The following is a 22,171-nucleotide window of genomic DNA, read 5'->3' as shown; positions in this document are numbered from 1 at the left end:
AAAGAGAATTCCTGTGTTTTTTTCATCCTATTTTTCACACTTTTTTTTTTTTTTTTTTTTTTGAGACAGTTTCAACTCTGTTGCCCAGGCTGGAGGGCAGTGGCCAGGATCTCAGCTCACTGCAACCTCCGCCTCCCATTGCCTCCTCGGTTCAAGCAATTCTCCTATCTCAACCCCTCCAAGTAGCTGGGACTATAGGCATGTGCCACTCTTCCTGGCTAATTTTTGTGACTCCTGACCTCAGGTGATTTGCCAGCCTTGGCCTCCCAAAGTGCTGGGATCAGAGGTGTGAGCCACTGCACCCAGCCTTGGACCCTCTTTATATTAAATTAAAATTAATGTTTTGGAACACCTATTAGGCCATATACGGAGGAGGATGAGACAAAGTAAGCTCCCTCCTTGTAAGTTGTTAGAAGTCTAGACAGGAAGAAATGGAGTCCCTTTCCATTGTCTTTTTCTTTTCTTTTCTTTTTTTTTTTTTTTCGAGACGGAGTTTTTGCTCTGTTACCCAGGCTGGAGTGCAATGGCATGATCTCAGGTCACTGCAACCTCTGCCTCCTGGGTTCAAGTGATTCTTCTGCCTCAGCCTCCTGAGTAGCTGGAATTACAGGTGCCCGCCACCACGCTTGGCTAATTTTTGTAGTTTTAGTAGAGACGGAGTCTCACCATGTTGGCCAGGCTGGCCTCGAATTCTTGACCTCAGGTGATCCATCTTTCTCTGCCTCCCAAAGTGCTAGGACTACAGGCTAAGCCACCGCACCCGGCCTGCCTTTGTCTTTTTAAAAGCTAAAACTGAAACAGAAACAGAGAGCTCCTGGCAGTTGGGACCAAGAGCCACCGTGAAGGAGGTGGCCTGTGATTACGTTTTTATAAATGGGCAGGTATTAATTGATCAGGGGAAATGGAGTAAAGGACACGACAAAGACATACATTGCTAAGTCTAGTATTGGAAAAAGTAAGACCCGGGGCCCCTGAACACTCGCTCGAGAGTGAAAGGTAAATGCTACACACTACTGTGGTAAAGCCGACTGTCCACACCGTGAGCCCATTTCGCGCAGGGAAATTCGGGTGGTGGGCTTGGGCCCGTGGTTCTGGCAGCTCTCCGGTAGAGGGCGACGTAAGCATGCGCGTCCTCAGCCTGACCGGGCTGCGGAGGCGGTGCGTCCTCCCGGCCTAGGGGCGGGGCCGCCGCGCTCACGTGACCTTTGCTCATGGCGGCGGCGGCGGCGGCTGTGGCGGCTGTGCTGGTGGCATTCGGCGGCCGGAGCCGGATCCTGTAGCCGGGTGTGGGCCCGCGTCGGTCCGTCCCTCCTTCGGCCCCCTCTCTTGTCTTCCGGAGTGTGGCTGACGGAGCCGGGATGGCGGAACGAGGCCTGGAGCCGTCGCCGGCCGCGGTGGCGGCGCTGCCGCCTGAAGTGCGAGCGCAGCTGGCAGAGCTGGAGCTGGAGCTCTCGGAGGGTAGGAGCCGGGCGGGGGAGCGGGCGCCCGGGGCCCTGCGGATCGCCGTGACTCGGGAGACAGGTCCCCACCGCGCGCCCTGGTGGCCGTGCGGCAAGGGGAGCGAGGGTGCAGAGAACCTGGCCTGGCACTCCACTACCGTCTTCCCTCGTCTCCCACCCCGCTAAGTGGTTTCCCGTGGCTTTCATTGTTTTCTCTTGGAGGGGGCTAAGTAAGGGGTTGTGGGAGGTCTTCCCGGGCCCACATTGCTTCTGCGCTTCCTGCCCCCCAAACCCGAGACAAAGCTGCGCCCTCCCGCTTCTGCCCAGGCGTCTGGGCAAGGTGGGGTGAGGGGGAGGGCTGCGAGGAGGGTGGCTGACAGCTTTTTCCTCTCCTTTCCCCATTTCGTGGAGGGCTCCACGCCTTGTTCTAGCCCCGCTTCTCCTTTTCAAAAAGAGAAAGACACATGGGAAATCCGCAGCGGCATTTCTTCTCTCTTTTAACAATGCGAGATGCCTCCCCAGTGACAGGAGTGAGACAGAAGCGGGTGAGCCATTGAGGGTCCTAGGGAGATGAGAAGCAGTGGCATTAACCCAGAGAGATACACGGTGCTGCTTAGACCACCTTTGTCGTAAGAGTTTTTTTTTTTCCTGGTGCCTTGTTATTCGGGCTACATTTTCCGCATCTGGTCACCTTTTGGAGTCTTCGAAGAAGGAAGGAGACGAGGCTACCGGTTACTTGCAAATCCTGGCCGGCATCCTTTCTTTTGACAATAGATTGGGACAGGGAGGGTTCGATTTATTTTGAGAATTTAAAAAAATGGAATAAATCAAGCCACTGTTATTAGAGAACTCCTTGTACAACAATGAGAGAAACACAGTGCTCTGTTGTGGGCATGTGATCAGGCTTGTTGGGCAGTTGTGATCAGTTCTCTGTAAAGTTCCTGTTTTTATCACTGGCTGCCCGTGAGACAAAAGCAGCATTTTTTCCAAGTCTAATACCAGTACTTTGATTGTGTCTCCAGAGTTGCATATTCTTACTGAGTTCCTTGTAGAAGGCCTTCTTCACTAGCATTTTTTAAGTGGTTCCAAAAACTCTTGATTGGAAAAGAAGACTGTGACCAGCTCCCAGGAGCTTATTAAACATTACATATTGTTTACTTATTAAGGCATTACGGTTCCCTCCCCTCTGAGACTCCTTTACAATGAAAAACCAAAAGTAGACTTGAATGTTATAAATCCTGTTGGGCATTGAAGGAAATAATTATTTTTAATAACCCTTTTTGGTTTTCCCAATGTGTAGGGAAGTGCTGTTTTTACCTGCACTTAACTACCAACATACAGTTTTTCAATTAATCAGTTGGGAAGTTTTTTGGCCAGCCCAGGCAATCACTGGTATTAGATTAGTTTGTTTCTGTGAAGTGCTTAAGAAGATAGGAGTCCTTTGGGCTTGTCTGCCCAGTTATACCTTTGGTTGAAATATTCACCAGGTGAACCCATAGACTTGAATAGCTGGGCCTTAATTTGTTTAAATGTAAATTTCTTTAAGTCCACCCCTTCGAAAATCGACTGGTTTTTTGTATTACCATCAATTCTGTCTCTCAAGTTACCTCCTTTTTCTCCTAGACTAAAGCATTGAAATTAAGTCTGTGTTGATTTGCATTAAAATCTGACTTTTTTTTTTTTTTTTTGAGTCGGAGTTTCACTCTTGTTACCCAGGCTGGAGTGCAATGGCGCAATCTCGGCTCACCGCAACCTCCGCCTCCTGGGTTCAGGCAATTCTCCTGCCTCAGCTTCCTGAGTAGCTGGGATTACAGGCACGCACCACCATGCCCAGCTAATGTTTTGTATTTTTAGTAGAGACGGGGTTTCACCATGTTGACCAGGATGGTCTCGATCTCTTGACCTCGCGATCCACCCGCCTTGGCCTCCCAAAGTGCTGGGATTACGGCTTGAGCCACCGCACCCAGCAGCAAAATCTGACTTTTAAAACTGCTATTTGAGAGTAACATATCAGCTAGCTTTGATTAGCCAGAAAAAGAGAGGTTTGCCTGGATGCTTGCGTCAGAGGGAGATTAAAAATAGTTGATTACTTTCACACGGAGAGGGAAATCCTGGAAGCTCCTTATTCTGGGTATATCTGCTTCCAGCTGATTGTTGTTTATGTCTCTGGGTGTTTCTAGACATCTCTAGATGTCTAGAAACATTATGAGGAACTACTTCTAGGACCCACAACTGATTAGCTCACCTCTCTCTCCTTCAGAAAGGTGTGAAACTTCTACAAATTGTGAATGCCAAGGCTTAAACATTTTAAGGACAAGTGCACAGTTTGCTTTCCAATGCAGGATTGTTTTGGTTGGCATATGACTTAGTTTGAATTTGTTTCTCATGGATTTATACTACACTATCCCATATTTTATCTCTTTTAGCAGTGGATGACTCTGGAAAAAATGCAATTGAAAACTTGGGCTTGCAGTGTCAGCATATTGGTCATGTTTCTTGCTTAAAATACAGGGGATGGTTGACCGAAGAAGTAGATAGACATTAGGAATTCAAGTGAAGTTAAAATAATTCAATAGTCTCCATAGCTATGTAGTATGGTGTTATTTGTGATGTCTGTAGCATATTTGGAACTAAGTTTTATTTGTTTTCCATTTTCTTTCCAGTTACTGCTCTAACAAAAGTACTTTGCTTTTTTTTTTTTTTTTTTTTAATTCTTTTCTTTTGTTCGTTTGTTTTTGAGACAGAGTCTCAAACTGTTGCCCTATTTAAGCTCATGGCAACCTCTGCCTCCCAGGCTCAAGCAGTCCTTCTGTCTCAGCCTCCAGAGCAACTGGGATTACAGGCAAGCACCACTACTGCCCAGCTAATTTTTTTGTATTTATAGTAGAGACGGGGTTTTACCATGTTGGCCAGGCTGGTCTTAAACTCTTGACCTCAAATGATCTACTTGCTTCAGCCTCCCAAAGTGCTGGGATTACAGGGAAGAGTCACTGCTAAAGATGCTTTTAACTATGTATTTATCATGCCTTTCTGATGATTGGTGCACTCATTTCTCTATTTTAATTCTTTTTAAGGTTCAGGCTGTCATTGGTCCTAACCATAGCAATAATTTGAGCTGTATGCTGTTAAAGAATTTTCTTTGTGCTTGCATGTGTTTTCAGCTGCAGGCTTTGGCCATAGATCAGCCAACTCTGTGCTGAGATGCAGGTTTGTGCCTGCTTTGGGCTGTTTGCCGCAGAGTGTGTTGCAGAGCCGTGTGATGTGTCTGGTGCATCAGGCAGGTCACCAGGCATCTTCGTGGTTAAAACCTGCTTCTGTCACAAAAAGAACAGCCTGAAACTGTCTGGAAATCATTTAGAAATTGAATTTACAAATAAGGATAACCTTTTCTATAGATGAGTTGAATAGGTAGAAGGTTTCCGCAAGTATTTATGTGATTGAAATGTTTAATGATCCACGTATATGCTTGACAGTAAGCTCTGTTGTTTGAACTTGTTTATATGGTCTAGTCAAATGTATGCACATCAAATAGCACAAATGGTGAGAATTAATTTGTTTCAGTCTGTCCATAATACGTTATATTTGTGTAATTGTCTTTCTTTGCATTGTCATTTGAGCTTCACTCACCCCCGACCCTTTCTTTTTTCTTTTTTGGCTTAACAGAAGGGAAACTTGTACTCAGAAACACTGTTTTGTCTAAAGTTGCATACCTAATAAGTGCCATTATCCTAAGCTGCCATGTGATGATGACATTGGAATGATTTAAATATCTACACTGTCATTGCACAAGCTGTTAACTAATTTTTACTCTAAGGAAATGCTACAAAGAGTTCTATACCACAGTGTTGATTCTCCCTTTGAAATCTCTTTCAAATCCATCATTTATGCATTCAGTTCAGCAGACATTTATTTTGTGCCTACTGTGTGCAAGTGAGCAGGATACCATGGTAGCTTTCAGGAAGCTCTGAGTCTGGCAGGGAAATTTGAAAATGTCAACAAAAGAGTGCATGACCATGGTGGAGTTATGTATAGGGGCCACCTTCTAAGAAAAGAGGAAGCTGTCTGCGTTATCGTTGTTGTGAGAAACAGAAGAGAATTATAAATATGAGATTGGATCGTGTGGCTAGTAGAGCGGGCTGTGATTTAGCCTGTGCAGTTCAGTCACAAGTGCAATGCAAAGAAGAATGTTCCCGTACTTCTGTGGCATGCAGGAAGGAGCTCAAGTCTTTCAGTGTGTGAGAACAGCCCAAAGATGACAACTGGAAAGGTATTTAAGATAAAATAACACTCACAGGAAGAGACCCTCCCTTTTCTTGTTTGAATACTTCTCTGAGCACAAACAACAAACATAGTCCCATCCTCCCTTTCTCCTGCCTGTTTCGTCACGTAGCTCTGTGGTCCTGAAAGCATGGCACAGGGTCTACCATGAAGGTGAAGGGATAAGAGGAGGCTGCTTCCTAGGAATTGCAGTGACTTTTCTTTAGGAGTGGGGCAGAGGTAGGAGAGTTGAAGAGGAAAAGGAAGAGATGCTGGATAAAGATTTTACAGTCTCAGAAAGAGGCAGATAGACTTAAGCCACCATAAAACTGGTCCGTCCCTCCTGCTTTACCTGTCATGGGAAATGGGGCCACTTTTCCAAAATACCTAGCTTAGTCATAGATTCATAGGATACACCTTTATCAGAAAGTTCTGTCTAAGCAGTTGTAACACTTGATGCTAGGAGTTATTTTATTTATTTATTTATTTATTTTTTTTGGAGATGGAGTTTCGCTCTAGTTACCCAGGCTGGAGTGCAATGGCGCAATCTCGGCTCACCGCAACCTCCGCCTCCTGCGTTCAAGCAATTCTCTTGCCTCAGCCTCCAGAGTAGCTGGGATTACAGGCGCGTACCACCATGCCCATCTAATTTTTGTATTTGTAGTAGAGACGGGCCTTCACCTTGTTGGCCAGGATGGTCTTGATCTCTTGACCTCATGATCCACCCGCCTCAGCCTCCCAGAGTGCTGGGATTATAGGCATGAGCCACCCCACCCGGAGATGCTAGGAGTATTAAGGAAAGCAGGAATGTAGATTTTTAAATAACCAAGAATGTGCATTATCTAAGCGATCTGCCTCCGGAACTTGCGTGTGTGTTTTTGGTGGGCAGCAGCTCATCATCAGGATTACTGTCAGAGCCTGTGACACATTCCTTTGAAAACCCTCATGGTGACAGATTTCAATTCTTTGAGGGTAGAGTTTCATTTATAGGTCACTTGGAATCAAGTAGAGAAAAGCTGGTTGAAATTCTTTTGGAGCCCAAACTAGTTGTGACTGAAAAAACTAGAGTGATTATAAACTGATTTTAGTTGTGATTGTCAAAAAATCAGAATGATTGTAAACTGGTTTTGAGGGAAGTTCCAGAAGAGAAGTTACACATTCACTGGAAGAATGATTCACCTTATTGAAAAGAGTGGCTTGTTTGGATACCCTTGTTCTGGTGTGTATTTTGAAAAATTAATCTTGTTGTTTGACAGCCCCATGGCATTGAGCTAGATTTTTGAATAAGATAAATCATTAACCTGTCACACTTAGCTCAGCCCTTGGTTCTGACGTTCTGTCCTAGCCTCTGTAAGACTTAGCACCTCAGGGTTGAAAGTTCAGATGACTGACTAAAAATAGGGCTTTCATACTATATTTGTGTTATAATTACTAGAGTTCTCCATGGTTCTCTCATGTGACTAATTCAGGGATACGCTTTGAAATGCCCCTTCTTCCTTGTCTGCACAGTCTCTCATAATTCTTCCTTTTTTTTTTTAGACGAGTTTCCCTCTGTTGCCCAGGCTGGAGTGCAGTGGCATAATCTAGGCTCACAACCTCCACCTCCTGGGTTCAAGCGATTCTCCTGCCTCAGCCTTCCTAGTAGCTGGGATTGTAGGTGCCTGCCGCCATGCCCAGCTAATTTTTATATTTTTAGTAGAGATGGGGTTTCACCATGTTGTCCAGGCTGGTCTCAAACTCCTGACTTCAGGTGATCCACCTGCTTCGGCCTCCCAAAGTGCTGGGATTACAGGAGTGAGCCACCGCGCCCAGCCTCAATGTAAGCTCTTATAGAGGTCCTTCGTATCTGAAAGTTATTTTAAATAACTCCCAACCATTTATTTCTTATGTTGTTTTAGGAGTATGATAAATTTTTGGTCACTTCAATTTGAATTGAAAAATAAAGTCTCTGTCTTGGGGACTTGATTTTTGGCATGAGACATTTTTGTGTGATCATTTGAGAAGCAGCATTTTGACATGATGGGCCTGGGTTGAAGTTCCGGCTGTGTCATTTATTAGCTCTGTGACTTTGGACAAACTGTCTAACCTCCCAAGTATGAGTTTCTTCAACGCTTAAAAAAGGGATGACACCCTTCTTAGAGTTGTAAGGAGGTTTAAAGTAAGATAACAGAAAAGCTGAGTGTAGTATGGCATGTAGTGAGCACTCAGCGTGTGTAATCTTTACTGCTGCTGATAGTGAATGGATGCACAGAGACTAGAGACTTGGCAGTTTTTAATATCTTGTGTTACTTAGTAGAATAAGGTAATATATGAAGTGATGAATGGAATCAATTTGTGATATATTTTTTAAAAGTAAGGCTTCCGTCCATCATCAGTTGTTCCTGTCGGCACCTATACCCTTAGCCCAGCACATGCTGGGTCACTGCCAGTAGTTGACTAGAGCAGAAGAAGACTGACTGGTGTGTTTCATACAGACATCTCGCATGTGTACATTTCTGAGCCTGTAGGTTCAGGCAAATGGCTGTGACACGTAAGCTTGGTTTCTGAGACTTAGCATATACAAGCTATGAAAAGGCACATATGGATGTTTAGAACCTTCAGAAGCTATGGGTTTTACTCTTGTCTTATGCCCCACTTGTCCTCAGTGAATACATCCTTTTAGTTTCTCCTTCAAAAGTTTTCTGGCTGGGTGCGGTGGCTCACACCTGTGATCCCAGCACTTTGGGAGGCTGAGGAGGGTGGATCACCTCAGGTCAGGAGTTTGAGACCAGCCTGGCCAACATGGCAAAGTACTACTGAGTATTTTGACTTCCAATTTCAGGCTGCAGAGAACCTGCTGGATTTGGAATCTCTCTCTGCAGCATTGTACACTGTGGACCATTCTTTTTTTTTTTTTTGAGACGGAGTTTCGCTCTTGTTACCCAGGCTGGAGTGCAATGGCGCGATCTCGGCTCACCGCAACCTCCGCCTCCCGGGTTCAGGCAATTCTCCTGCCCCAGCCTCCTGAGTCGCTGGGATTACAGGCACGCACCACCATGCCCAGCTAATTTTTTGTATTTTTAGTAGAGACAGGGTTTCACCATGTTGACCAGGATGGTCTCGATCTCTTGACCTCGTGATCCACCCGCCTCAGCCTCCCACAGTGCTGGGATTACAGGCTTGAGCCACCGCGCCCGGCCTTTTTTTTTTTTTTTTTTTTTTTTGAGGCAGAGTCTCGCTCTGTTGCCCAGGCTGGAGTGCACTGGCATGACCTTGGCTTACCACAACCTCCACCTCCCAGGTTCAAACGATTCTGCTGCCTCGGCCTCCCAGGTATCTGAGACTACAGGCACGTGCTACCATGCCCAGCAAATTTTTGTATTTTTAGTAGAGACAGGGTTTCACTATGTTGGCCAGGCTGGTCTTGAACTACTGACCTTATGATCCACCACCTCGGCCTTCCAAACTGCTGGGATTATAGGCGTGAGCCACCGCGCCTGGCCTGGACCATTGTCTTTATGAAACTCTCCCCCTCCTAACCTTTGTGACATAGTTTCCTTCTGGCTTCTTAACTCTTCTTGTCCTCTCTGGGGTTTCTTCTCTTTCTCCTGATGAGGGTATTCCTTGGATTTGCGTCTGCTCTTTACCTCACTTTACATATACTTGCTGAGTAATCTCATCTGTGCCCAGGACCTCAGCTGTCATGGCTGCGCAGATGGTATCTGCAGTCTGTATCTGTAGCCCTGATTTTCCTCTACTGTAGACATTCCATTGGTTCCCCCATACTAACTTAATAAGTCTAAAACAACTCCATTTCAACTTCCTCCCCCACCCCTGCCCCTATCTCCCTGCTTCACAGATGCTTCTATTTCAAATGTCTGTTTACTATCTCCATCCATTTCTGTTGCTATGACAAAATACCTTAGACTTGGTAAATTATATGTGATAGAAATTTATTGCTTACAGTTTGGAAGCTAGGAAGTCAAAGATCAAGAAGTCAGAAGATTTATTGTCTGTTGAGAGCCTGTTCTCTGCTTCAAAAATGGCACCTTCTTGCTGCATCCTGGCATGGTGGGAGGGGCAGACAGACTCCCTCAAGGTTCTTTTATAAGGGCACTAAACCTGTTCACTAGCACTTCTCTTTCATGACCAAGTTACCTCCTAAAGGCCCCATATCTTATATGTGTGTTTGTGTGTGTATATATATGTAAACATATGTGTGTATGTGTGTGTGTGTGTGTGTGTGTATATATATATATATATATATAGAGAGAGAGAGAGAGAGAGAGAGAGAGAGAGAGAGAGAGGGAGGCAGTGTCTTGCTTCTCACCAAGGCTGGAGTGCAGTGGTGAGATCATAACTCACAGTAGCCTTGAATTCCTGGGTTTAAGTGATCCTCCCAAGCAGCTGGGATTACAGGCGTGTGCCACCACACGTAACTAATTTTTTTTGAGTCTCACACTCTCACCCAGGCTGTAGTGCAGTGGCGCAATCTTGGCTCACTGCAATCTCTGCCTCCTGGGTTCAAGCAATTCTCCTGCCCCAGCCTCCTGAGTAGTTGGGACTACAGGTGTGCACCACCACGCACAGCTAATTTTTTTGTATTTTTCACCATGTTGGCCAGGATGGTCTCGATTTCCTGACCTCGTGATCCACCCACCTTGGCCTCCCAAAGTGATGGGATTACAGGTGTGAGCCACTGCACCCAGCCTAATTTTTTATTTTTTGTGGAGACAGGTCTCGTTATGTTTCCCACGCTGGTCTCAAACCCCTGGCCATGAATAGTAGTCCTGCCTTGGCCTCCCAAAGTGCAGGGGTTATGAGTGTGAGCCACAGCACCTGGACCCCATCTGTTAATACTATCACACTGGGGATTAAGTTCCAATATAGGAATTTTTGGGGTACACTGACAGACCATAGTAACTTACTGAAGTCAAAAAATTAAGAGTCATCCTTATATTCTAAAAAAAAATTAAAAAAATTTTTTTTAAAAATTGAGATGAGGTTTTGTAGTGTTTCCCAGACTGGTCTCACTCTTGAGCTAAAGTGATCCACCTGCCTTGACCTTCCAAAGTGCCAAGATTACAGGTGTGAGCCACCTTGCCCAGTGAGCCATCTTCTAATGGATCACTGAGTCTTGTTTCTACTTCTCCTTCTCCATACCATTCCATTGTTTGTTCAGGCACTAATTTCTTGCTCTGACTAATGAGGTAGTCTCCTAATTCATCTGCCTGTCTCAATCTCTTCTCCTTTCAGCATGTCCTTCTCTGTCCTGTCATTGATTAATCATTCTGAAACACAAACCTAATTGTGTTCTTTTCCCTGTTTAAAACTTTTCCTTGGCTTCTCCCATTCACAGGATAAACTCGAAGCATCTTTCTTTGTATATCAAGACCTCCCTGCCTTTTTAACCTCGTTTCCTGCTCTGTCTATATTTTTTCTCTCCTCTCTAGCCATGCCAGCTGACTTGCACTTCCCTGAGTGCACTGTGCTTTTTTTCACTTCTGTGCTTTTGTATACATTGCCATTCTCTAAAATATCCACTCTGGCATGTTCTTCCCCTTTTTTTTGCCTGGTTAACTTCTGTTCCATTCAGTTTCCTGTGAGAAGCCAGCTTTTTCTAAGCTCCCTTAAGAACTTAAGTCTCTGTATAAGTAGTCATCAGTTATTGAGAGCTTATGATGTAATAGATCCTGTGCTTAGCACTTCATGTACCTTGCCTGGCCAGTAACTAGGTGCTGAATACATAGCTCCTATATCATGATGATGAGGGAACTGAGGTAGCAAAAAGCACCTGAACATTGCATCCAGTGTATCTTCCCACCTGTAGTTACACATTTTTCCGTAAGGTAGCATTCTGGATGAATGGCACTGGGAAGGAGCACTGAATTTGGGTGTCATGCCGAATTGTGTTCACACCCTGAATGGTCCTGGGCAAGTCTTTTTTTTTGAGACGGAGTCTCTTTCTTGTTGCCCAGGCTGGAGTGCAGTGACACGATCTCAGCTCACTGCAACCTCTGCCTCCTGGGTTCAAGCGATTCTCCTGTCTCAGCCTCCCAAGTAGCTGGTGCTGCAGGCGCCTGCCACCATGTCCGGCTAATTTTTGTCTTTTGTATTTTAGTAGAGATGAGGTTTCATCATGTCGCCCAGGCTAGCCTCAACCTCCTGACCTGAGATGATCCGCCCATCTTGGCCTCCCAAAGTTCTGGGATTATAGGCATGAGCCACTGTGCCTGGCCCTTGGGCAAGTCTTTGAAATGTGTTTCTAATCTTAACTCCTAGAGATAGGTGTGCAGTTTCTGTATAGTGTGCTGGTATTGGAAACCAAGTCTGTTTGATTCTAAGCCCTGTGGTGTTTCCACACTGCCATTTGACCACCATCTCCCTGGATATTATTTCAAGTAGTTTTGGCAGAATTATCTTCCATCTTAACTGGTATGTCTCGTTTTTCTTAGGATACAGCTTCTGGTTTTTTGTTTGCTTGTTTTTTGAGACAGGGTGTTGCTCTGTCCTCCAAGCTAGAGTGCAGTGGCATGATCTTAGCTCACTGCAACCTCAAACTCCTTTGCACAAGCAAAGTAACTGGGATACTAGCAAAGTAGCTTATCCAAGTAGCTGGGATAACAAGTCCGTGTCACTATGCTTGGCTGATTTTTTATTTTTTGTAGAGATGGGTCTTGCTTTGTTGCCCAGGCTGGTCTTGAACTCTTGGGCTCAAGCATTCCTCCTACCTTGGCTGCCCAAAGTGCTGGGATTACAGGCATGAACCACTGCACCCGGCCATAGCTTCTGTCTTTATTTTTTGGGGGGTAGGGCTGCCTGGAGGGAGGAGAATTGGAATGTTCTATTTTATTCTTAGAGAAATAGGTAAAGGGGTGTAATTTGTTATTTCTCACCATGCTTTGCAGGAATCAGAGGGGTTAACACTCTGTAGATTCTATTTGGAGGGTTTCCATCATACCAGCATAATTGCTGGCAAGATGTGACTTTCATTTCTTCTTCTTATTTTTAGAGATGGGGTCTCATTGTATTGCCCAGGCTGGTCTTGAACTCCAGGGCTCAAGTGAACCTCCCACCTTGGCCTCCCAAAGTGTTGTGATTACAGGCATGAGCCACCATGCTGGGCCTCTTTTATTTCTTAAAAAAAAATGAAAAATGAAAAATATTAAGATCATCTATAAAGTAAGAGGTAATTTTATGTACATGTCTTTTGCCGGGTAGTTACTTTTTCTTCCTTGAATTGAGATGGAGATGATGAGAAGCTGAAAGGGGAAACTTGGGATGATAATATTTTGGATGCTACACAGGACAGCCCTAAATGAAAATCCACAGGTCTAGCATCTTTGAAAGGTCTGTGTTGTGAACAAGCCTTGAGTTCCTGGACTATTGATACAGGGTTATACTTACATTGTGGTGCCGAAAGAGTTTTTAGTCTTTTTTCCCCGTAGAATATTTCATGTTTAATGTAAAAATCAATGTATAAATGAATGTAGATGTTTCCTTGAATGACATGTACTTTAATTGGTTTTTCTTGGAGTTATAATTTTTTTTTTTTTTGGTAAAGGAATAGTGCTCTAATACTCTTTATATTTAGAGGACTGTTGCTTTTAGGGATACATTAAAGGATCTGCAGGGTTTTCTTTTCTTTCTAAGGGTGTAGGATCATATTCTTATAAGTTAATCATAGGCCAGAACTTGTGGCTTTTGATTTAGTTAAGGCATGAATAAATTTTATAGTGCTGACCAGTCTTGTCATTAAATCTCCTTTTAAAGAAATGAGCCTGGCCGGGTGCGGTAGCTCACACCTGTAATCCCAGCACTTTGGGAGGCCAAGGCAGGCGTTTCACCGAGGCAGTCGGGAGTTTGAGACCAGCCTGACCAACATGGAGAAACCCCGTCTCTACTAAAAATACAAAATTAGCTGGGCATGGTAGTGCATGTCTGTAATTCCAGTTACTCGGCAGGCTGAGGCAGGAGAATCATTTGAACCCGGGAGGCAGAGGTTGCAGTGAGCCGAGATCGTCCCATTGCACTCCAGCCTTGGCAATCGGAGTGAAACTCCATCTCAAAAAAAAAAAAAAAAAAAAAACCCAGCAGGAATTATTAGGTAGAAGCTTCTGAGCTTTTGATAGTTCCTTGTTTAGCAAATCTGTGACAAAGGCCTGAAGGCACTGTCTTAAAATTTTAAGGAGTCATTCTTGATTTATTAGACTTCCTCTCTGGTTTGGAGAAACTTTCATTTTTAAGTTGAAGATGTAGAAAAAGCAGTGGTATGAGTTTTCCTCCCATAGTCCTTTGCTTGTTTTTCTTCAAGGAGACCAAGAGAAGTACTAGAAAATGAACTTCCTGTTAAAAAAACAACTTCTCCATTTGTCGGTTCTCTGAGCTCTGATTTCTAATGTTACTCCTATATCATAGCTATTTTTAAAATTATCTTAAAGTTAGGAAATTATCATTTGTATAAATATTCTCATCTCCCCTAAGTAAGCTGCTTGAGGACAGCACACAGTGTCCTTTAGTGTAAATGCTTTTCAGTTCAGCTAGTGAACAAATCTAGATTATGCCATCAATCTCCTATCTTTTTTTTTTTTTTTTTACTAGTATCTGACACTTTTCTATTACAGTCGTAGGGGTTTCCTCACTCTTGACAAGCTCATTCCCATCTCTGCATTTGTAGTGAGTATTTTCCCTGTCAGGACTGCTTTTTCTATCAAAATCCAACCCTTGTTTTAAGGCCTGGCTGATGTTCCTCTCATCATGAAACCTGCTGACTGCTTTAGTCCATATTAATCTCTTCTATTTTTAGACTATTGTTATATTCAGCAATAGTTTTAACACTTAATTTACCACTATTTGTTTCATTTATGTTATTTTTACCTTCTCAGACCTTAGGCCTTTTTTTTTTTTTTTTTTTCTTTGAGACAGAGTCTTGCTCTGTTGCCCAGGGTGGAGTGCAGTGGCATGATCTCGGCTCACTGCAACCTCCATCTCCTGGGTTCAAGTGATTCTCCTGCCTCAGCCTCCTGAGTAGCTGGGATTACAGGTGCCTTTTACCACCATGCCCAGCTAATTTTTGTATTTTTAGTAGAGATGAGGTTTTTCCGTGTTAGCAAGGCTAGTCTTGAACTCCTGACTTTAAGTGATCTGCCCCCCTTGGCCTCCAAAAGTATTGGGATTATAGGTGTGAGCTACTGTGCCTGGCTTAATTTTTGTCTTTTTTTGTAGAGATGGGGTTTTGCCATGTTGCCTAGGCTTCTTGAACTGCTGGGCTCAAGAGATTCACCTGCCTTGGCCTCCCAGAGTGTTGAGATTATAGCGTGAGTCACCATGTCCAGCTTCCAAACATTTTTTTTTCTTTTTTCGAGATGAAGTCTCACTCTGTCACCCAATCTGGAGTGCAGTGGTGTGATCTCCGCTCACTGCAACCTCTGCCTCCCGGGTTCAAACGATTGTTCTGCCTCAGCCTCCTGTGTAGCTGGGATTACAGGTGCCTGCCACCATGCTCGGCTAATTTTTTTATATATATACTTTTTAGTAGAGATGGGGTTTCACTACGTTGGCCATGCTGGTCTTGAACTCTTGACCTAGTGATCCACTTGCCTTAGCCTCCTGAAGTGTTGGGATTACAGGTGTGAGCCACCATGCCTGGCCAAATTTTTTATTTTATTATTTTTTTAAGATGAAATCTTGCTCTGTCACCCAGGCTGGAGTGCAGTGGCACAATCTTGGCTTACTGCAACCTCCACCTCCTGCATCAGCCTCCTGGGCAGCTGGGATTTCAGGCATGTGCCACCACACCTGGCTAATTTTTGTATTTTTAGTAGAGACGGGGTTTTAACCATACTTGTCAGACTGGTCTTGAACTCCTGACCCTGTTTAGTAGAGACCAGGTTTTACCATATTGGTCAGGCTGGCCTCGAACTCCTGAGGTCCACTTGCTTCGGCCTCCCAAAGTGCCGCGATTACAGGCATGAGTCACTATGCCCAGCCACATTTTTTTAAAAAGTAAAGATTAATATAAACAAATAAGATAATTTATCTGGTTATTGCAGTTGAGGGTCTTGGAAGGTGGGAATCTATCCAAGCAGCTTGGGGTACAAGGCGGGAACAAGCGCTGGAAAGGACTTTCATTGCAGGGTGCACATGTACATACCCACGCTCACTTAGACTGGGACAATGAAATGTGCCAGTTCACATAACGGACACATATTTGGGATATAGGGGAAACTAGAGTACCCGGAGAAAACCCACACAGACACGGGGAGAACGTGCAAACTCCACGCAGACAATGGCCCTGGATGGGAATTGATTTTTTTTTTTCCTTCTCAACCTCTTTATAGCATAACATTGAGTAAAATAATGTTGAGGTCCTACTTGTATATACATAGTATATATTGAGAATGACAAGGATTGTGTAGTATAAATGCTAAGTAAGGATCCTTGAACTAGAAGAAACGTATTCCAAAAGAAAACCTAGTCCTCTGAATGAAGGATTCCCAATGATTTCACAGAACTCAGATGTTGGACAGGGTAATGTGGGTGGTAGATGGGAAGTAAAAGCATTCTTTGTTGCCACTGGGATATTGGCAGTGGAAGAATGGAATTTAACTGTATTGGTGAGGACAAAAATATTTTATTTATAAAAGTGTTAAAAATTATACTTCCTAGAATATATTTGGGAAAAAGAGAAAAATTATAAAATACTTAAATATTGCAAGAAAGACATACGATCTGTATGAAGAAAATTGTAAAACTTTAAGGATATAAAAGCAGTATCTGAAAAAATGGAAATAGATGCAGTTGTTCCTCTGTCCATGGGGGATTGGACTCTCTTCGGTTACCAAAACCCGAGGGTGCTCAAGTCTCTGCTAAAAAGTGGCATAGTATTTGCGTGTAAGTTAAGCACATCCTCCTGTATACTTTAAATCATCTCTAGATTACTTATAGTACCTAGTACAGTGAAAATCCTATGTTGGCCAGGTGTGGTGGCTCATGCCTGTAATCCAAGCACTTTGGAGGCCAAGGCGGGCGGATCACCTGAGGTCGGGAGTTCAAGACCAGCCTGACCAACATGGTGAAACCCCGTCTTAAAAAAAAAAAAAAAGGTTCCTTCTTTGCTGCGTTTACTGCGAGAATGAAGACCATTCTCAGCAATCAGACTGTCGACATTCCAGAAAATGTCGACATTACTCTGAAGGGACGCACAGTTATCGTGAAGGGCCCCAGAGGAACCCTGCGGAGGGACTTCAATCACATCAATGTAGAACTCAGTCTTCTTGGAAAGAAAAAAAAGAGGCTCCGGGTTGACAAATGGGGAGTAACCGAAAGGAACTTGCTACCGTTCGGACTATTTGTAGTCATGTACAGAACATGATCAAGGGTGTTAGGCTGGGCTTCCGTTACAAGATGAGGTCTGTGTATGCTCACTTCCCCATCAACGTCGTTATCCAGGAAAATGGGTCTCTTGTTGAAATCCGAAATTTCTTAGGTGAAAAATACATCCGCAGGGTTCGAATGAGACCAGGTGTTGCTTGTTCAGTATCACAAGCCCAGAAAGATGAATTAATCCTTGAAGGAAATGACATTGAGCTTGTTTCAAATTCAGCGGCTTTGATTCAGCAAGCAACAACAGTTAAAAACAAGGATATCCGGAAATTTTTGGATGGTATCTATGTCTCTGAAAAAGGAACTGTTCAGCAGGCTGATGAGTAAGACTTTAGAGTTGTCCAGCTACAGAAACACAAGATGCCTATCATAGCTAAGACCTACTTGTGATACTTAAATGATGCAATAAAAGACCTATTAATTTGGAAAAAAAAAAGAAAAAAAGAAAATACTATGTCAATAGTTGTTATGCTGTATTGTTTATAGAGTGATGACAGGAAAAAAATTCTGTACATATTAAGTACAGATGCTTTTTTCTCAACAAATATTTTCAGTCCTAGGTTGGTTGAATCCATGGATGTGGAACCCAAGGATATGGAAGGGCCAACTGTACCATATGAGAAGACTGATATATAAAAATTTAGTGGAAATCCAATTAGAGCTCTAATGGAAGATTCTTCAGGAATAGAGAATTAGATAAAGTGATCTTAGTGTTCACATGGAAGAAAGAATAGCTAAGAAAATTTAGAAACAGAATAGTGAGGCGATACTTGCCTTACCATATATTAAAACAGATTCTAAAGTCACTATATTCAAAGCAGTATGGTATTAGCTTTCAAATAAGATCAATGAACAGAATACTGTCCCCAGATTCTTAGATATATATATGGGAAAAACAATTATGTGTGAAAATATACACATTGTATTAGCTTAGTTCAGTTGTCTTCCCAATTTCCTGAAATTAGAAAAGATTTTAAAATAAGTTGACTAGGACTCCATAGGACATCAGAATACTGAACTTGCTGATACTCTGTTTATCCTGCCAAGAAGAGTACACTGGAGCCAGAAAGAAAAGCCCCTTTCTGCAATGCCTTTCCAGTGCCCTCTGCAGACAGGCAAAGCTTAATATCATGGCAGCTGGCAAAGGAAAAATACTTAAAGGGCCCATCTCAGTTTTCACAGAGCAGTGAGGGTATATTTGGAGCTGAAAGGCCGTAAAGTGATAATTAACACATTCTTGATTCCTCTCTTTCCTTTAGCCCACCTCTACATATCAAGTCCATCAGTGAGTCTTTTGGTACTACCTTGAGAATATATTATAAATCTATTTCTCTCCTTCCCAAGTCACTGCTGATCATGCCCAAGTCGTCACATCTCTTGCTTCTTTAGCTCCTTACCTGGTGGTGTCCCAGCCTTCTTCTCTCTAACCCATTTTCCACATAGCAGGTAGGGAGCTTTTTAAACTGCAAATTAGGTCATATTACTTCCCTGCTTTACATTGTCTTTAAAATATAATTCAAATATCTTTCCATAGCCTACACGACCTACACGGTACTGACTCGTCATCTTTTCCCCTCACCCATTGTGCTTCAGCTACATTGGCTGACTCTTCTTTCTCTTTTCCTTCCTCCCTTTTCTCCTTCCCTGTTCTTCTCTCTCTTCTCCTTCTGTCTCCCTGCCTCCCTCCATCCTCCCCTTTCTCCCTTCCCTCTTCCTTTTTTTATTTAGCTGGTGTTTATTGAGTGCCCGCTATGTGCCACATAGATGCAGGTGATATACAGCAGTGATTAACATGACAAAACCCCTCCCCTTGGGGGCTTACTCTGTAGGTGTAGACAGAGAATAACAAGTAATATGTATTGCTTGTCAGATGGTAAAAATTTACTATTATTTTTTGAGACAGGGACTTGCTCATTCTGTCACCCAAGTTGGAATGTAGTGGTGTGATCATGGCTCACTGCAGCTTCCTCCTCCTGGGCTCAAGTGATCCTCCTCCCGGGCTCAAGCGATCCTCCTTCCCCTCAGCCTCCTGAGGAGCTAGGACTCCAGGCATGTGCCACCTTGCCCACCTAATTTTTATTTTTTTGTAGAGACAGGGTCTTGCCATGTTTCCCAGACTGGCCTCAAACTCTTGGGCTTGAGCAGTCCTCCTGCCTTGGTGCCCTGCAAAGTGTTGGGATTACAGGTGTGAGCCCCTGTGCCTGGCCATATGGTAAAAATTTCCATGGAGAAAAAGCAGCAAGAGGGATAGAGAATACTGATAGGAGGTTAGTGGGCACAGTTTAAAAGAGGGAAGTCATCATGAGATGATACTTTGAACAAAATAGTGAGGCATTCCTTTTCTTCCTTGAACTCCCCATGCTTGTTGCTGCCTCTAGGTCCCCCCCCTTTTTTTTTCTAGGTCCCTTTTATTTGAGACAGGGTCTCACTCTCTTGCCCAGGCTGGAGTACAGTGGCGTGCATGGAGCTCACTGCAGCCTTGACCTCCCAAGTGGCGTGCATGGAGCTCACTGCAGCCTTGACCTCCCAAGTGGCGTGCATGGAGCTCACTGCAGCCTTGACCTCCCAAGCTCGAGCAATCCTCCCACCTCAGCCTCCCTAGTAGCTGGGACTGCAGGCTTGCACTATCACACCTTGCTAATTTTTTTATATTTTGTAGCTACAGGGTCTCACTATGTTGCCAGGCTTGTCTTGAACTCCTGGGCTCAAGCCATCCTCCCACCTTGGCTTCTCAAAGTGCTGGGGTTATAGGCATGAACCACCATGCCTGACCACCTCTATGTCTTGTTCCTTGCCTTTCTTCAGCCTGGAATGTTCGCTTCAACTTTGTCTCAGTTCAGAGTTAATCTCCTTAGAGATACCTTCCCTGGTGCTGGGCTCAGTGGCTTATGTCTGTAATCCCAGCACTTTGGGAGGCCGAGGCAGGTGGATCACCAGATCAGGGGATCAAGACCATCCTGGCCAACGTGGTGAAACCCCATCTGTACTAAAATACAAAAAATTGCCGGGCGCGGTGGCTCACGCCTGTAATCCCAGCACTTTGGGAGGCCGAGGCGGGTGGATCATGAGGTCAAGAGATTGAGACCATCCTGGCCAACATGGTGAAACCCCGTCTCTACTAAAAATACAAAAAATTAGCTGGGCATGGTGGTGCGTGCCTGTAATCCCAGCTACTCAGGAGGCTGAGGCAGGAGAATTGCCTGAACCCGGGAGGCGGAGGTTGCGGTGAGCCGAGATTGCGCCATTGCACTCCAGCCTGGGTAACAAGAGCGAAACTCCGTCTCAAAAAAAAAAACAACAAAAAAACAAAAAATTAGCGGGGCATGGTGGTGCACGCCTGTAGTCCCAGCTACTTGGGAGCTGAGTCAGGGGAATTGCTTGAACTGAGAGGTGAAGATTGCAGTGAGATGAGATCACCCCACCGCACTCCAGCCTGGGCAACAGAGTGAGACTCTGTCTCAAAAAAAAAAAAAAAAAAGAAGATACCTTCCCTGTCCTCCAAGGTTAAATTAGCAACCCTTCCCATCATTCTTCATCTCAGCACTCTCCTTTAGTTTCTTTTTTTCCTGTTTAAAATTTTCTAACTAATACTAACATTTGACATGATCTTGTTCATAAATTTATTAATATTATTGGATTCCTCCCCAGTAAAATGTTTGTTTTTTGAGTGCAGAGACTTTACTGTCTTGTTCCCTGCTGTCTCTCTAGTGCCTAGAATAGAAGACTCTCAATAGACACTTGTTCAGTGAACAAATGGACTTTGCAGGGAGAAGATTCCAATGGGATTCTTTAGATGGTGGCAGCTTTAAAGAGTAAAGAAGTGTAGGCTCTGTCCCCAGGGTCTCTGCCAGGAAGGAAAGGGGATCCCTGTGGAAGCTGGTGAGAGCTGCAGCTCAGGGGCCTATGTGTTTCGTGGCATTTGGTTAGTTTTTAATGTTCGCTTGTTTGTTTTCCCCGTGTTTTCCTCGCTATGTGCCCTCTGATTTTTACACGTGACTTTTACACTTAGATGATAGGTAACAACTTTCCATTTCTTCAGTCTACCTGACTACGTGGCTTATCCAATTCATTTGGTATTTATTATGCAAATACTTTCAGAATACACAGCTCCAAGCCTGGGACAGTGCTTGCGTGAGAGCTGGAGCTGTGTGCCTGTGCTCCCTGAATGGGAGGCAGACACTTCTCATTTTTTTGTGCGCTTTGCACATGCATTGGTTCCCTTTTTCCTCTGTCTTAACCAAATGTAGTATCCGTCGGTTCTGCTCTGAAGCATAAGTTGATTAGGTGGGTTTTTCTGTAGACCAGACATTGTAAGAAACCAAAACTAGTTTTGTTTTGGTTTAACTGGTCCTGGTTGGAAAAAAACTGAATATTTCACATGCCTGGTTTTTCAACATCTTTTCTTGGCTACATTACATCTTTGGTAAAATGTTGGAAAGCCATGGAAGTGGAATAATTAGCCATATGGCAAATATTGGTTTTCTTGAACCAAGTCAGACCTTTGGTCAGTTTATTCTAGTTTATGCAAACAGTGTGGCCAACTGCTAAGGACATTCATGGGCTGTGCATAACATGTCCAACTGTACACACAGAATATTTATCTCTTAGGTCCTACCCACGTTCTCTCTGGTCGCTTTGACTACCTATATCTAAGATACTGTTCAGACATAAATTAATTGTAATTTTGCACATAGGAAAATAACAATCTTATTTACTTATTATAATATTGTGAACTTCAGATTTATCTTTATGGCTGAGAGATAGAACTTGTGAAACATCTTAATAACTAAGATTATCCTTGGCCGACAGCACTTAAGGAGGCTGAGGCAAGAGGATCGCTTGAGACCAGAAGTTCAAGATCAACCTGGGCACCATAGTGAGACCCTGTCTCTAGCCTGGTATTATGGTGTGCACCTGTAGTCCCATCTACTTTGGAGTTGAGGCTGCAGTGAGCTATGGTCATGCCACTATACTCCAGGCTGGGCAATAGAGGAAGACCACATCTAAAAAAAAAAAAAGATTATCCTGTTTCAGTAAAGATTAGAAGAAACATGATTAAAATGATTATTAAATGTTAAAACATGATTGAAATCATTAAAATGTTAATTAAC

The 22,171-nt window shown here is 43.8% G+C and overlaps 1 protein-coding gene and 1 pseudogene across 8 annotated transcripts in view; both read left to right on the top strand.

The window, feature by feature from the left end:
• Window positions 1-1,201: 1,201 nt before the first annotated feature.
• DIP2B (disco interacting protein 2 homolog B) overlaps window positions 1,202-22,171 on the top strand; it is a 269,005-nt gene continuing 248,035 nt past the window's right edge. For all 7 annotated transcript variants that reach the window (XM_032293570.1, XM_032293562.1, XM_032293545.1 and 4 more), the window contains exon 1: window positions 1,202-1,458. In XM_032293570.1, coding sequence (XP_032149461.1) covers window positions 1,359-1,458 — 100 coding nt within the window. In that variant the 5' untranslated portion in view covers window positions 1,202-1,358. The remainder of the gene's footprint in view (window positions 1,459-22,171) is intronic.
• On the top strand, window positions 16,762-17,496 carry LOC116561706 (annotated as a pseudogene). The gene has a single exon (XR_004273567.1). The product of XR_004273567.1 is annotated as a 60S ribosomal protein L9 pseudogene (transcript).

Source organism: Sapajus apella, unplaced genomic scaffold (assembly GCF_009761245.1).
Source record: "Sapajus apella isolate SASKATOON/1434 unplaced genomic scaffold, GSC_monkey_1.0 scaffold2, whole genome shotgun sequence".
In the NCBI taxonomy this organism is placed as follows: Eukaryota; Metazoa; Chordata; class Mammalia; order Primates; family Cebidae; genus Sapajus; species Sapajus apella.
The sequence above is the reverse complement of the archived record's forward strand: the minus strand, read 5'-3'. Positions and strand labels throughout refer to the sequence as shown.